The 17,320-nt window shown below is 35.5% G+C and overlaps 1 protein-coding gene across 1 annotated transcript in view; it reads right to left on the minus strand.

The window, feature by feature from the left end:
* LOC121430489 (serine/threonine-protein phosphatase 6 regulatory ankyrin repeat subunit B-like) overlaps positions 1-15,448 on the minus strand; it is a 68,899-nt gene extending 53,451 nt beyond the window's left edge. Inside the window, exons 1-2 of the mRNA XM_041627766.1 lie at positions 14,749-15,448; positions 8,742-8,843 (exon numbers count right to left, since the gene is read on the minus strand). Coding sequence (XP_041483700.1) covers positions 8,742-8,843; positions 14,749-14,922 — 276 coding nt within the window. The 5' untranslated portion in view covers positions 14,923-15,448. The remainder of the gene's footprint in view (positions 1-8,741; positions 8,844-14,748) is intronic.
* Positions 15,449-17,320: the final 1,872 nt, after the last annotated feature.

The raw sequence follows: 17,320 nt of genomic DNA on the forward strand, positions 1-17,320 counted from the left end.
TTAACTCACATGACACCCAAATTGTTCATATAAATTGTCTGGGAATCATAACTGAAGTAGAGTATTTTTCTTCAATATGAAAGCATACAGAAACATAAGAGTAAACATAAGAAATATACAAAATAAACATAATTTTTTAATTTTTGGCTACCAATAATTTTAGCACAGAGTTAGACCGTGGTACTTTGGGCTATGGAAGCTATGATAGCTTGCTGCTACTACATACGACCATACTGCACATATTTTCATAATGTGCAGTGAGAAATTATCATTCTGAAAGGGTTTGGTTTGAGTGGGTAGGAAGCAGGTTTTCAGGCCTGGTGGGTGTTTCACAAAGCTGTTAGTTACGAATGATTTTACACACAACCGCTGAACCTTCATTGTGCTACACAATAATCCCCATGCTACTGATTTAGCGCGTAAGATCTTGTTCCAGTCTGAGCAGCATATTCCTCACAGATACGTGCACACTTGGGACGTCATTTTGGGGAGGTAGTCAGGTAGGGGATGAAGTGAAGAAGTAGGTCGGGTTCATTTGGACATGTTTCAAACTTTGATCATAACTTCAGATCGTAACAGTTTGATCATAACTTGACTTAAAAATAATCACACTTTGAAAAATATCGCTCTCAAAAATACACAGGTGATGAAATGTGGAATTCAGTAGTTGATGGTGTTTTTACCTTTCACTAGTCTTAAGAAAGATAAAAGGTAAACTGGACCAATTGGCCGACGGACACAAAACGTACTCCTAACGGATACAGCGGACAAGCAAAATTTCGGGGTGGCTCCATCCATTTTCATCCGATCCAGACAATGGACAAAATGGGGGAACAATGAAATCACAGTGGACGGATGCTCGACGGATATAGAGCATATGAAACATGAATGCAAAGACTACACAATGGATACGTTTTCCAATGGATGGCGAGATTCTTTTCCGTTTTACATCCTCTCTGCATCCAATCCTATTAGAAACACCCCTTCCATTTTTGTCCTATGAAATAGGGCAGTTTTTCATAAATGGGCCATGTTTATAACTACAGTAAATAGGGTATAAAAAAATGCTGAAAACAGAAAAAATAGGCCTATTCTTTTCAACAGCTCATTGTGCATTAAGTATGGAAATTGCAGGTCTATAGATTTCACCCCATCATGAAAAAGAGAACAGGTCTGAGACCAGGGACATGCAAGAACCTGCTGACACATTATGGGTGGGGAAAATGTGGCAAAATACTTTTTTGGGGTACTCTGAGTCCACCTTGAACCATGTAATGACAGTGCCCCTAAATGTGCCCCCCCCCCCCCGGTAAGTTTTGATACTGATTCATAAATTGTCATTATTTATCATCATCTCATCATATGTTGGGTATATCGGGAATCAGGCAGATCTGTACAAACATAAATATGCTTTTTACAATACATGAATGTGATAAAGTGTACACAATAGAATTTAATACTCTTTTCATAAACCTATCCTCCAATTAGCCGCCTAAGAGTAATGCGGATAATTCAATAAAAATTTCGTTCATAAACTCCGGAAATAAGCCGCATTATTTTTACGAGCGCCCGTCCTGAAAAAGGCGGATAATCACCATGACAACTGGACACGCCCCCTCCGATGCGGTTGTGTTGGAAAAGGGTGACCTTGTGACCGCACCATGGCAATTATCCGCATTATTTGGAAATGCGTTCATAAACTCAAAATCTTATCCCGATGCCGCTATTATGCGGATAATAGCAGCATCAGAGTAATGCGGATAACTCTTGTCCTCCTCCAATTTTACGACCAAATCATATCAATTTGTTATGTACAAAACACGCTCCTTTTATAAGGCATAGAAATGGGACGTTTAACGCACAGTCACTAATACGCGCCGCTGTCTTCGCATCGTGCAGGCAGTCTACGTGTATAGTGGCGGGCTGCTACATTGCGGTGCAGGGGTGTTCAACTTACATATCGTGAGCGCACTCAGCTGCGTGTTTTCACTTCTTCTCCTTTCTCTCCTTTTCTTGTCATTTTTCCTCGCATTACTTGTTTTCATAAATTTCCCTCTCACTTTCCTTGTTTTCTCACTCCCTTCAGTTTTGTAACTCTTCTTGATCACTTGCATTCATTGGCACACCCCCCGGTCAAAAATGGTACGGTCCTATCCAACATACACTCAAGTCGTCGCTGTACGAATAAATGAAAACGTGCAAAATTCTTCACGCGCTGCGTTGCCTAGCTATGCGTGTGTACTGTGTACACACAATGCCATCGGCTGAACCCGCCAAACTATAGTGACCAATTATTGCAAAAGCTTTTGCAAATGTGAAAAGTGACAGAGGTTTTTTTATCCAATCAAAATCATTCTTAGGTATTCGCAATCTACAGCATTTTCTGCAAAATGTCTTTTTTTGATAGGGTCTATTGTGACGTATATATTTTTTTACAACAATGTGAAGTCGCACCAAACGTTTCGTTTCCCGCACTTGCCCATTGGCTCATGTACAAATGGATTTCAAAAATCATCAAGAAAGGTTCCAAAAACCTCAAAAGTGACAGAACTTAATTTGACTAAAATTAAATGAAAATCATATCATGTTCAAGGTGAGAATCTGCTCTATTCTATTCTGTTTTGATAGATCACCTTGTTGACGCGTTTGGGAGATATCTTAGCAAATCCGTCAAAAACGGCGTATTTTCTATTATTCTCCATAGGGAAATAATTTAACACGCTACGCACTGCAAAAAAGGAGCGCAAACAAATTGATATGATGCAGCTATTAGCCGCCTAATTCATAGTAATTGGGTTTATGAAAGGGGTATAAAGGGATGGTCCTGAGCAAAATGCTGAAAATTTCATCAAAATCAGATAACAAATATCAAAGTTATTGAATTGAATTCTAAAGTTTAGCAAAATTTTGTGAAAACAGTTGTCATGAATGTTCATTAGGTGGGCTGATGATGTCACATCTCCACTTGTTCTTTTGTATTTTATTATATGAAATTAGGTTTATTCAGATTTTTTCCTCCAAGAACTAGACAAATTGGATTGACAACTGATTTAGTGTTAGATATTTATTGCTGCAACTATTTCATTATAAGGGAGACATATTATTCACACAAGTATGAAATAATGAAAAAAATATGATTTTATGTAATAACATAAGAAAACGGAAAGTGGAGATGTGACATCATCAGCCCACCTAATGAATATTCATGATGACTGTTTTGACAAAATATTGCTAAACTTCAAACTTCAATAGCTTTATTATTTGTTATCCGATTTTGATGAAATTTTCGGCATTTTGCTCAGTGAATTCCACTCTATGTATTAAGATATAAATATTTTCAGCCCGGACCATCCCTTTAAAGCTCCTATATAGACAATACAGATTCTGTTGGATGTGAACTTTGAGGCTTGCCAGACCACGGAAGCATTGCCTGGTCTGATTGGCTCTCATACCACGTGGGGGATATAAAAACTATCCAAGGGGTAGATATCCAACCGTGTCGCTCATACTTCACATGTTTCCATGAGCTGTCAAACTTATCTCATGTTGGTATTCCCTGGGAGAATGTTCCTGCAGATTCGCAGGCTGAGCTTCATGATATTCATGATAAAATATCATTCTATTTTCTCAAATTTAAAACCAATCATCTTCAATTTTAGATTTTGTTTTGTTTTAATGAAATATCCTTTTTGATGTCAGAACCAGTGGACCCCTCCCCCTCCAAAAAAAGGATAGGCCTATGATAATAATAATAGCAATAATCATTACTAACATCAATATTATTATAATTATTATCATTATTATTATCATTATTATCATTATTATTGTTATTATTATCATTATTGTTATTATTATCATTATTATTATCAATATTATTATTATCATTATCATTATCATCATAACTATTATTATAATATTACCATTATCATTACTATTATTATTATTATAATTATTATTACTGTTGTTGGTCATAATAACAATAATAATTATAGCAATAATCCAATTGAGTTCAAAGTATAAAAGGCAAGATCTCTATTAATGCCCATTTTGCAAAAAAAGGAAAACAAAAATTGTTTATTTTGGCACCTATTAGGCGTATAAACATTCAGTGAGAACAAATTGTCTTGATGATGTCTCAAGTTCACTTTCCTGAACTTCAAAATTGGAGGTGAGGAGGGAGGATCATATTCAATAATACTTCAACATTTATGAACTTGAAATTTAAAGGAGAAATATGGCCTAATTTCAAGTTTACAAGTTGGTAAATAATAACATCAGGAAAATGAGAAGAAAATCAATGAAGGTTTGTTGAAAACTGATCAACTGATACCGAAAATGGTGATTTTTTTTTAAATGAGAATTTAAGAAACACATTAATGAAAGTTAGGTGAAAATCCTTCAAATGAGAAAACTGATGGAATTTTACATTTTACATCGGTAATTCAATCAACCTTTAATTAACATGTTTCTCTTATTTTCGGCTTTAATTAAAACCAGCTTGATGTCAAATTGCCCCTTTCAGGATACATGTAAAGGCAGTAATGTGCCAGGACCTGGACTACTTTTATACTTCCTGTATTAATATGTTTGTAAATAACTGTTATATGTCATCTGATCCTTTATGAATATTTAAATAAAGATACAAAATTAATCTGTCACATACCTTGTGAGCTGCTCTCTCCCTCTCTTTCTGTTTTAAATGTATGTTGTGTACAATAGATTTCATAAACTGCAATTTTTTTAAAAATCATGAATCTCCATGCATCGATCGGGCTACATGTTTCCTTGTGAAAATTTATTCATTTATCAGCAACCATAAAAATGACAAAATGGAATTTATAATATGCAACTTTTTAGGCCAAGCAGCACAAGAGTGATATCTCAGTATCCAAAAAAAAAACTTTAGAAATATACCTATCTTTTCTAAATGTTTTTATTTATTTATATTTTCATGAGGAGGGAGTCAAAGCCTTCAATAACATATTTGTCTTCTATTTCAGTTTTATTAAGGTAAATTTTGAAACAAAATCTGTATGAATTTATGCTGAAGATGATATTTTGTGAAAATGAAAGAAAAAGTTACGTTATTTGAGTAAATGAAAAGAAAAATAGTGATGCCAGAGTGTGTAGTACTTGTATGTCCCCTTTAAAGATGAAATCGCAAAGCATCTGACTCCCAAGGAGGCCAACAAAAGAATATAACATTACTAATCACCCCAAACATGAAGGAATTTCTCTCTCTAAAACATCAAAATTAAACTAATATCTCAAACCTTCCCCTTTTGTTCTAAAGGTCATGAAGTTTATTATAACTTGAATATTATTGGTAAATACTATGATGACAAATAAGGTTGTGTTGTTTTCTTTAGACTTGACCACATTAGGGGAAGTTTTTCCAGGATAACATTATAACAAAGTTATTCTTTTTTTTACTGAATTGTCGGCTTGTAGTTTTTCCTCTCATCGCATCAAATTAGAGATGATATAATGTGACCGTATCGTGCACTGTAAAAACTGCGGTGTTAAAACTGACACCAAATGGTCTTAATAGACGACCACACCCTGAGGTATTAAAATTACACCCTAGATATTAAACATAACACCAAAGAGTGTAAATGTAACAACAAAAGGTGTTGTAATAACACCTATAGGTGTAAAACTAACACCACCAATTTAACACCGGTGTAAAATAACTGGTGTGGTCCTCTATGTACACCGGTTAACACCACAGTTTTTGCTGTGTGTAATGTTATAGGGCCTACATGTAGGCACTCTTCCATTACTCACACATGCACAGTATACGATATTTCTTATGCTCGGTCTATCTATTCATCATAACAACATTGGTTCATTGTTTTAGCGGACCACACTCCAAAATACCAGACGATAGACTGTAATGTAAGACAGTCTCAGGCGAATCGTTCTATAAATAGACCACAAGTTATTATTGTAGCAACAAGACACAAGGGCTTTGTTTTTAGTCCTGACCCTCCATCTCTACAAGTGATCTGTTTCATGAGAAACTTTCTTCAAGTCCAAGTTTCAAGGACTACAGTGTATGTATACATCCAGTCATTTGGACTTGTCTCTCACATGAGCTGTATGGAAAGAAGGGTCTGTAATAGTGAACTATACAGGTAACTCTGCCTACATAAAGTCAACCCTCTTGGAACCAGAGAAACGTTTGTGTCAGGAGAAATTCAACTAGGAAGAGGTATATCACACGTTTTGAATGATCTTGTCTAAAAAATGCTTTGGCTATATAGGCGATTCGACTCATAGAAAGTTGAATTAGACAGAGTTATACCTGAATTATATTTTAGGTGGAGATTTCTCTGTATTTGGCAGCCTCTCAGGTACTGCTGGGCCTACTATGAGAAAAAAACCCAACTCATAACAGTTCAAGGAGTGATACTTAAAGACAAATTGGTTAAAAAAAAACAATGAATAATGAATATATTCTGATCTGGATGTTAACCAAGTTGTTCATTGACAAAGTCTTGATTCATAAACTGCAAGACTTTATTCTCCTCCATGCAAAAATTGGACATGAAACTTTCTACATTCAACTTTGCGTTTTTTATTAATATGTTTATCACCAACAACCATCTAAAGTGGACCATGCTGACAATAACTTTGAACCTGTTGCAAGGTATGTTCAATAACGAAACAAATAACTCCCAATTCAAGTTTTCTGAATGTCTAAAGCAGACACAAATGATTTAATATAATAAAAAAAAGAGACTTTGATGGCTCCATCTCCCACAATGACATGTTCAACTCCCGATTTCTACAAGTATTTACTTTACTTTCTCCAAAAAAGTTGCCTTCTTCACATCAACTCTCACCCTCTTGTACTCTACTTAGCTTCCAGCTTGAAATACCATGTTTCCATGGCAACTAACTACCAATGTGAGAAATCCAGTTGGTTTGAATTTAAAGGTCTTGAACCTTGTCACTGCATGGAGGCTATCGCCTTACCCAGTCCCTAGACCATGTCACATTCTTGAAGAGTAAAGGTGCTTCTGTTTCAAACATGGACTGGTGTGAGATGACCCAGAAACATTTCAAGAATTAGTATGTGAGGTAATCAAAGAACCGTTTTCATTATCAATGCGGAAGATGAATTTCAAAATTTCACCATTCTCATTGATTCCTAAAGAATATGTGTTTTCGAAGCATGAATGACATTGAAGTTGCTCCTTTGTGGTCTTTTATGAACACTTAAGCTTCCTTGAGGCAATTTCAAAGGAATAATTCATAATTACATATGGATTCATAATTGAATAAAACACAAGAAATCAATCTTACTCATCAAAATGTCCTTAATCATTTTTTTTAACAAAACCGTTTTAATATTTCAATGAAAGAAATTCATAGTGCAGAATTTAAAACATGTAATTTGTGTTCTTATGTTCTTGTAAGGAAACAGTTAAGTTGAATGAGTTGATAATTTAGAATGTTCTACCCAGTCCTGTAGAAGTAAAATTACAAATATTACAGAAAAAAATTAGAGTCTGATTTAATCATAATCATATCAATGAGGCAGGTCGTATTTTGGTCAATTTGGTGATCTCTCAGTGTCTTTCTGCCTGAACCCTGGCAACACACAAAGATGCAACAGGCAGCGGAGGTGTTAATCACTGCATCTCCATGGCAACGACAAGCCTACGCCAATCCATTGATTCCTCAGATTTGCTAATATATTGATCGCGGGCCCTTAATGAAATTTTCATGCTTGCGCAGATGCTCCTGGGTTGGTTGGGACACGAGCCCTGTTTAAATGTTATCATTAACTCTCTTGACATTCTGCTTGACGATTTCCCCTAGAAACAATCCCGGGCAGGATTAATTGATTCACTCTTGCTGCAACAGTGAATTAATAGTGCACTCCTCTCGATAAACTGTACACTCTAACCCTATGTTTCCTTAACTGTCTGAAGTCTCAGATGTTTTCATGGACCTTTACCACTATTATTAAATTTGATTGACTTGTATAATTTCTTCAGTGATAATTTGTTTCTTTGAAATTAATGACATAATTTTCAGGTTTATAGTTGAAATGTACATCCCATCCCAAGCAAGATATATCATGGGCCAGAAATACTAAACATTTAAAACGTGGACCCACCCATTTTGACTTTCAATTTCTTTTTCAAACAAAATAATACCATTATAACATAAACATTCATTAATAAAATACAGAGGAGAAAGAGTGAAAGTGTCCATTTTCAACATGAACAGGAAGAAGGAAATATTAACTCCAATTCATGGAATATTCTTCCTTGATGTAATTGTGATTGCACTTTTTAAAATCTTTTAACCAACCAATGAGGTTGATTCAAATACACCTACCAACTGTTGGTTAAATAGAGTCATATTTCTTTTTGATTTACACACAATTTCTTTTCACCAACATCTGATAGGTTTGTTTTGTAGCTGACCAAACATGTTTTTTTAATATGCATTTTAAAATGTACCTATACATGTAAATACACTTTAAAAACAAATCAGTAAAAAAATGACTAGTTAATAGGGTCAGCTGGGTGCAACTATTATTCTAGTCATATTTGACTATTTTCTTGTCATATTTTACTAGAACAGAGTTATTTCTGACAAGAATGTATGTCAGAACTGTGAATATCAGTGATTGCCTTATCAGTTGCTCCCAGCTGGCTACTGGTCTAGTCTATTTGACTGATTTGTTTTAAGAGTGTATATTGATGAAAATCAATACTTACTTTAGCTTTTTCATTGATATTAGCTCCAAGTTCCAGGAGTCTCTCTGCCACCACCAGTTTATTATCCCTTACAGCAAGCATCAACGGAGACACACCAGTTTCCTGAAATATCAAATAGTACCGGTATCAAAGTATTGATTTCAATAAAAATATTTGAATTCATTATTTGTTATGCAGCACACAGCTATATTAATAATACTGAATAACTGGAGCATTGGACACATATTTGTCATCACAACATTAATCAACAACAACAATAACAACTTTAATTTGCATAAAGTCAAACAGAAAAGAAGATGCACATAGATTCCAAGTACCTTTTTAAATAAAAAAGGGGGGTTACTGAGAGATTGGCATTGATAATCTCATTTTTAGAAATTACTACATGCTATTAAAAAAATCATTAATTCTTGTGAGAATGAGGATGGGGAAAGTGGAAAAGACAACAACCCCTTTAATACCAAATTCCCCTTCCCCCCTCCCTCCCTTTCTCCCCCCTCCCTCCCCCTTCCCTTTTACTTATTATTGAACTTGTTCTGTTTGGAATGGGATGAAATGAGTTTGAAATTTGAAGAAAAATTATCTTACTTGCAGTACAGAGCAATGTTTTATACAAAGCAATGTTTCCCCATTCAATTAAGCCCCTTTAATACCCCTTCCTCCTCCCCTTCGCCTCCCCCTTCCCCATCCCCCATTGATTTTGATACCATACATATCCTGTCATCCAAATTTGTTTTCTTCTGTTTGACATTTAAATCTATTCACCTGGGTGGAGAGAGGCGAAGTTAAATGTAAAAAGACTGCACTGCTTTCAACAAATAATGCATTCAATACAAAGCAACAGTTTTTATTTTATTTGCAATGAATGTGAAAGTATTATTGGAAGAAAAAAATTATAAACACGGGTGTACAGAAAATACAGGTTGAGATATATGACTACAAGGATTGACAATCCAACTGATCAGTATGGAAAGTGGATAACTGAAAGAATAAGGCCGTGTTTATGCTTCCACTTTTCAGGCCAGAATCAGCGTTTCCAAACGTGATTAGTCCAAAACACGGTTACGTCCATGCTTACTTTCATTTAAACGCTGTTTCAAAACGCCGATCGTAAACTCACAAAAAGGTGCAAATACAGTCGTATTGCTCCATGTTATCTCCACGTAATAACAACAATCGGAAGAAAAAACTTTCGAAAAAAGGCGCGCCCAATTTGACCTCGCTTTACAATGCGAAGCCAGCTGGAGATCATGATTTGCTCTGAAAAGTTAAGCATAAACAGCACTCCCAGAACCATGTTTACGATCGGCGTTTTGAATCGACGTTTGAAATCCCTGATTCTGTCCTCGCAATGGAAGCATAAACACACCCTAAGGCAATGCTTCCACAAATACATTTGTAAAATCACATTACCATCAGAATATCAAGAAATGAAAATTGTATAACAAAATATTGAGGTAGCAATGAAATAAACAAAACAAATGTTTAAAAATATATATGATTGACTGGCATGCCCATGAGGCTGATACATAAAATATTACAAATCTTCCAATCAATGCATATTAATCCATTATGATATTGCAAATTTCTTTAAAAAACTAAAATTGGATCTGCAAGGAAATGTGTATGCGTGGTATTCAATGTACTGTAAAATTAAGATGATCTGAAATTCCTTCCTCCCCAACAATTGTTGATTTGAACAAATACAGAAAATCAGACAAGAATTTACACAGTAAAAATGCTGTTTAAAATACATAGCTATACACTATATGCATAGATCTATGTGAACATTATTTATAGTAGCTGTTTGACAGTTTAAACAACCATGCTTAATTTATTGAGAATGAAATATAAAAAAATTAACTTTGTTGTTTAGGATTTAAACATTTGTCAGTCGTCAAAGTCATTTCATATTCGACGTTCAAAGCTCTGCCAATCAAATTGCATAGTGATTATATTCACAGACCTTCATAACACCTTATTTTTTAACCACAAGTTAAGGATGCATAAACCTCCATAACAGTTATGTAAGACCACAAGAAGATCCATTGTATCAAAGAACAATAGAATTTGAAAGGAATCTAATAAAATCAATATGGTAGCCTGGATAACCATAGATGGTCAGCCTGACTGACCATAGCTTCACTGACCAGCCAATGCCTACATATTGATCTGTCATAGTAATACAATAACTGGGTTTCCTCATAATATACAAAGAAAAACACCAGACAGCAATATATTCTGTTAAATACAAATAAACACTGGAACATAAGGCTAGCATTAGACTGATACATGTATAAAGATTAGCCTATTTATCAACATAAGCTTTAAATTAAAGTCAAAATTCAGTGTTTTTTTATGGTTTATTTTAAACATAAGGCCTACATTAAACATAATGTCCAGAAATTCCAAACCAAGTTTAAAGCCTAATATGGTCAGTTACTCCCTCCTGAAATTAGAGTGTTCTTTCACTGGATATTGTTCAGATTTTTAGTGACCGAGAAGTCCTTGATTAGGCTATAAAGATCACAACCCCCAAAACTAGCCTGCTTGGTGACCAGGACGCGAATTTTTAGACAATTTTGCCTGGGCACCAAGCAGCGGCCGTCCAGGCATCACTGGTTTTGGGGCATCGTTCAGTCGGCACTCAAGATTTAGTGCAGAGTTAAAATTCTGGCGGCGCCTGCTCACTTTTACTCACAGCCCTGAATACGCAGGGTGGTCGCCATCCGGGCGCCAACGTAATCGAGCGGTCGCCATCAAATGATTTAGAAAAAAAATTGAACTCATAGGATCAACGACTGTTGAGCGGTCACCAACCACTGGCCACTCAGAGATTAGTCAATGATCTTGTGGCAAATTCAAAATTGGCCAGGCAATAACTTAAAAATAGACAAGTCATCAGCCAGTCACTGCTCGGACACCTAACAGAAAAGTTCCCTGAATTGGCCCAGATTTGGCCTTGAGTACGTACAAATAATCGACAGGGCACTGCTCGGCCACCGATAAGTGTTTTTACAGCACGCTCGACTTCTACAAAAATCGTTGGGCGATGCCGAAATTCCAGCGGCACCCGAGCAGGCTTCTAATAGGTCGATCGCCAAGTGTGCTGAGTTATGACTCAAGCCTTATGAGGGAATGTTTTATCAATGTTTCAAGTTGGCCTCGAACCTACAGTAAGTTTATAAAGAACAAACCAAAAACATATTTAATGTGATTATTTATTAAATATACTGATCTGCAAATTAACATGTCCACCTGTGCTAATGACTGAAATCTATGATTCCCATAGACTTTGAACAGGGATAACAGGTTCCAGTAGGCTATGGGCTAAGTTTGGAAATTTCTCAGCTTCTCACGTTTTCAAAAGATTTCTTTAGACATCCTCCTCCTCAACGACTCCCAAACATCAGCTTGTTCTGGGGGAAAGTCTTGCTAGTGACATCTACCTCTTTAACACAGAGTGGGGGGTATATAAATCATTGCCTTTTATGCTCCTTGCTAGCTCTGTTCAAGATCAAATTCATAATTTCATTTACCACCAGGTCCGTGTGACTAGCACCTAGGGAATTCTAGCATCCACAGGTTCCCATCATAATCTAGAATCATGTTTTTCAAATCCCTAGAAAAGTTTGGTACAGTGCCGATAATGTGGTTTTAGTACACATCAATTCTAGCAATATGAAATAATATAACATTCGAATCGTTAAACATCGGTCATTGAAGCGTGTTTAACTGTTGATTCTTTGTGGAAATCTGAAACCACAAATTTACACAATCTTAGGACTCAAGGCTTACTCATCAAAACTGATTTCTGATTCGATCCCAACAGAAAGATCACTCTGTTTCGACTTTATTCTTTATATGCATCTAATTTTGGTTAGGTTCATGCAGTAATTTATTCATCAGTGCTGTCAGCACATTTCTGTTTTTTTTTATTTAATCATGCACTGATGATTTAATGGAAATGAAATGATAATTGTGAAAGACTAGAGGAGGGGAGATGCCCAGATCCTTTGAACATAGCTAAATTAATACCCAATCCATGGACCTACTAGTAGGTCCATGCCCAAACCAGGATGATGATATGATACTGTTAGTGATAACAATGATGACGATGTGATGATGATGATGATTAAGATGATGATTAGGATGATGATTAAGTTGATGATCGATGAATGATGATGATGATGATGATGACAATGATTACTATAATGATAGTGATGATGAAGATGGTGATGATGATGATTAAAATGATGATGAAGATGATGATCGATGATGATGATGATGATGATGATGATGATAATGATTACTATAATGATAGTGATGATGAAGATGGTGATGATGATGATGATGATGATGATTAAGACGATGATGATGATAATGATTACTCTAATAATAGTGATGATGAAGATGATGATGAAGATGATCAATGATGATGATGATTGTGATGGTGGTGGTGATGATGACAAATCAAGTGCTCATACATTTCTTTTTCGTATGAAACTGAATTCAAATTAAAGAGCATGCAGGTTGAAATATTATTAATAACATCGGAAAAAGCAGGGCCTGCTGGGAGAACAGTTTTCGGAACTGAAGGGGTTCCCCTGGGTAAATATACCATTATTATGTAATAAACGTTATTGATACATGTAGCCAATAGATTATTCCACAGGATGCAAATTCAAATCATCAAAAATGAAATGCAAAAGGAGGGTAGATGTAGGTAGACCATAATAGACCTTAACTTGGTGAACACCTAGATTAATAAAACATTACCAACAATCTAATGACATCTTCAGACGGCTTCAGAAATGGAAATGAGATGTGAAATTGAGAGAATGATGGCATGAAAAATCAAATGCATGAGTAATGAACAAACAAAATCTAACAGACATCAAGTATATTATACAATTGGAATTACTCAAAAGAAATCAGATAAAGTTTGTTCACTTTGTTGACATATGTTTGATTATTTTTTTATGAAAATGAACTTTGCTCCAAGTCTACATAACTCTAAATTGATTGATCAACAAACACATTTTTCAGGGGTCAGGGATGATTGTTATTTTTCTGTATAGGCCTGATACATTTAAAAATTGAATACATGCTTTCCATGTTGCATGTCAGTGGACTTCCAGTGAGGTAGAGAGTAAATAAAAGTGTAAATGAACTATGGTTTATCACCAGATATTCAAGAGCAATTTACACAAGAATTTGTTGAATGCACGATGACTTGATGCACAAACAGATTCAAATCAATGAAAAAATACATAAAAAACATAAATAATAGCATCTAGCACATTGTTTCCTTGGTCTGCCAAAATTTAAGCACAGTTCATTTTTTTATGAAATCCCATTTAAAGTTTTATCCAGAATGTGAGGTCAATGGACGTCCCTTGCTGGTATCACAGATAACTCCCATTCAGCTGAGGTGTGTAGAATAACTAAAATCAATCACGTTTCTATTGATTGACATTTTCTGATTTCCAAAGATTTTTTATTTCAGTATTTTAAAAAAATTTACATTTAGATTAGATCTGTTTCTATTTTGACTGGTGCTAATAAGACGAAAGAAGATAAGCTAATCTGTTTCTATTTTGACTGGTGCTAATAAGACGAAAGAAGATAAGCTAATAAACAATGTGAAATATGCAAAACAACCCGGTAGGAAACAAGTCATTACAAAATAATTCACGTCTTTTTCTCAGGTCACCAGCTTTATATTTATGACAGAATAAAAAGGAATTTGAATAAGAAAGAAACATATAATTCATGATTTGATGACTGATCTACATAAAAGCGAATATGCTTTCTTTAATTAGGATGGAGATCAAACGAAAATGGTGCAAGAAGAATTTTAAAGATTTCTGTTGAAAGCAAGTTTGTAAATTGTTCCCAAACAGTTGAAATATTCTTGGATTCATGTCCCCATTTTCCACTTTCCACATTATTTTTCCCAGACCAGGGGGTAGGAAAAGAATTATTTTCTCTGCATGAGACCTACCTCATCCGTTATTGTTATTTCTGGGTCACCCTTCTCCACGGCCCGTAGCAGGGTCTCTACACTGCCCCATTCTCCCCGAAGGCTTAGGGCCAACAGACGGCTGTACGTCGGCGTAGGCTGCGATAGCCCTCCACCGCTGCTACCACTCGAATTCACCGATGCAGAATCCGACATGTTGCTGTGTATCCGGTATTTCCTGTGGTCCTGCAAAGTAAATTAAAGATAATCGCAAACAAAAAGTCTTGTCAGAGTTCCTTGATCATTTCGGTGGAGGAGAACGTTGGCTTACGATAACAACACATAAACATCTTGGCTTTCTCGGCGTAAGCACTCCTTTTTATTGTACCAAAACTTCCATCCATTGACGTCTCATTTATTTCGAACTCCAGCTATAGACGCACCACTTCTTGCATCACATTAGGCCATCATTAACGTCGCAACTCCAAAATTGTTTTGCTGAAAGTTTTAAGAAAGTCAAAATGTTGCAAAAGATGTTTCTGGAACAGCTTCACAGAGCTTGAAAATATCTGACGTTCAACTGCACGATTTCAGTACCAATATACCAGTTTGCGACAAGTTTGGGTTTTTAAGTTGTATTGTGATGTGTCGACCTTGCACGGCGCACGCAGGGAAGGTTATCTTGTGGTTTAGACGGCGCGATGCGTGGGGCAAAATATGGTGCTTTCAAGTATGCGAACTTTTGATTGCAATCACGGCGCGATGAGCGATCCTTCATTCAGAACCGCTTCTGAGATCACCAGGGAATTTGATAAGTTTCGTTACCATGGTAATGTGAAGCGAATTTCTGGCCAGATGGATCGTAGGAACGTACATTTTTAGGTCAGAATAAGAGTTTCCAATGCTTTGCAGCCAAACCGCGTTTCGCGCCTTTCTGCGCATTTTATTGACGTTAATAGATTTTGGACCAGACGCCAACAGTGTTCCCGACCAAAATACATTATATTTATTTTTTTACCGGAAGCAATTTTATAAACACGGAATGATGCCACTGATGCCAATGATTGCCCAATAAAGCAGTAAGCATATTTGCCTAAGTATATAAGGGCATTATTAGATTGGCTACAAAATTAAAGTATAGGCTATACAGTTGAGGCCAGAAGTTTACATACACCCCCGGAAATTCCGCAAAGAAAAATTGACACTTGCCAAACATAAAATTTACTGTGTCTTACAATATATTTGTGCTATCATGACGAATTTGATATCAAACAAAATAATGAGTATGTCATGCTCCTTCATCATGCTCCTTTGTTTTGTAATCAGGAGCTGACAAATTGTTAAGTGTCATTTCCCCCCCCCAAAAAAAAAAAAAAAAAAAAATCTGCATCTGTTCAACCAACTTTTAACACAGACATTTCAGATTACACTTTTTTGTTCAGTGGTGACATACAATGACGGAAAATCTAATATAAATCATGGATTTAACATTTATATATTTGTATAAAACGGTATTTGAAAATATAATAACAAACAATAGAATACATTTGGCACGAATATTACTTTTTTTCCTAAAAAGGAACTTCCACCTGAATTATACTTGAATCCCAACGGCATCCCAATCATGTGAAAGAGCTTGATAAGCTCTATTTGCTGTGTACCATATTCGTATTTACCGGTGTACATAGAGGAACTCGCCATTTACTTTACACCATCCGGTGTTAAATTTACAGTGTTAGTTTAACACCTATAGGTGTTATTATAACACATTCGATTGTTACATTTAAACTCTTTGGTGTTATGTTCAATCTCTAGGGTGTAATTTTAACACCTCAGGGTGTGGACCTTTATAAACACCAACAGGTGTCAGTTTTAACACCACAGTTTTTACAATGTAGTATTTATATTTCTGAAGATATAGAAAAAAAAATTACGATGTTTGAGTTTGACAAGCGAACAAATTTCCCTGAATTGAATTCCATGGGTGTATGCAAACTTTTGGCCTTAACTTTATATAATGATATATGCAATCCACCGAACAAACATTGAGAAATAAGAATATATACACTAGAGATGAAGTTTATTTTCTCAGTTTTGTTTGTTTGTTTGTGTGCTTGCTTTGCTTTTTACTTGTTTGTGTGCTTTCAGGGGCGACTGTGTTAATGGGTTCAAAGATTGAATCAAAGATATTCCATAATCCAGGTATCTTTTGAAAGTTGGCAAAAACATTATTGTACTGGATGGCCAGGGCATTCTCTCCTTCTGAGATCTTGGAGTTTTCAGATTTCACCCTTAAAGGGATGGTCCGGCCTGAAAATATTTATATTTAAATAAATAGAGTAAAATTCACAGAGCAAAATGCTGAAAATGTCACCAAAATTTGATAACAAATAACGAAGTCATTGAATGTTAAAGTTTATCAATATTTTGTGATGCAGTTATACGCACATGGTCATGAATATTCATTAGGCGGGCTGATGATATCACATCCCCATTTTCCTTTCGTCTTATTACATGAAATCATAAATGTTTCATTTTTTCATACATGTGTAAAGGATGTGTCTCCATTATTATAAAATAAGTTGCAGCAATAAATAACTAATGTACTTAATCA

Source organism: Lytechinus variegatus, chromosome 17 (genome assembly GCF_018143015.1).
Source record: "Lytechinus variegatus isolate NC3 chromosome 17, Lvar_3.0, whole genome shotgun sequence".
Taxonomy (NCBI): Eukaryota; Metazoa; Echinodermata; class Echinoidea; order Temnopleuroida; family Toxopneustidae; genus Lytechinus; species Lytechinus variegatus.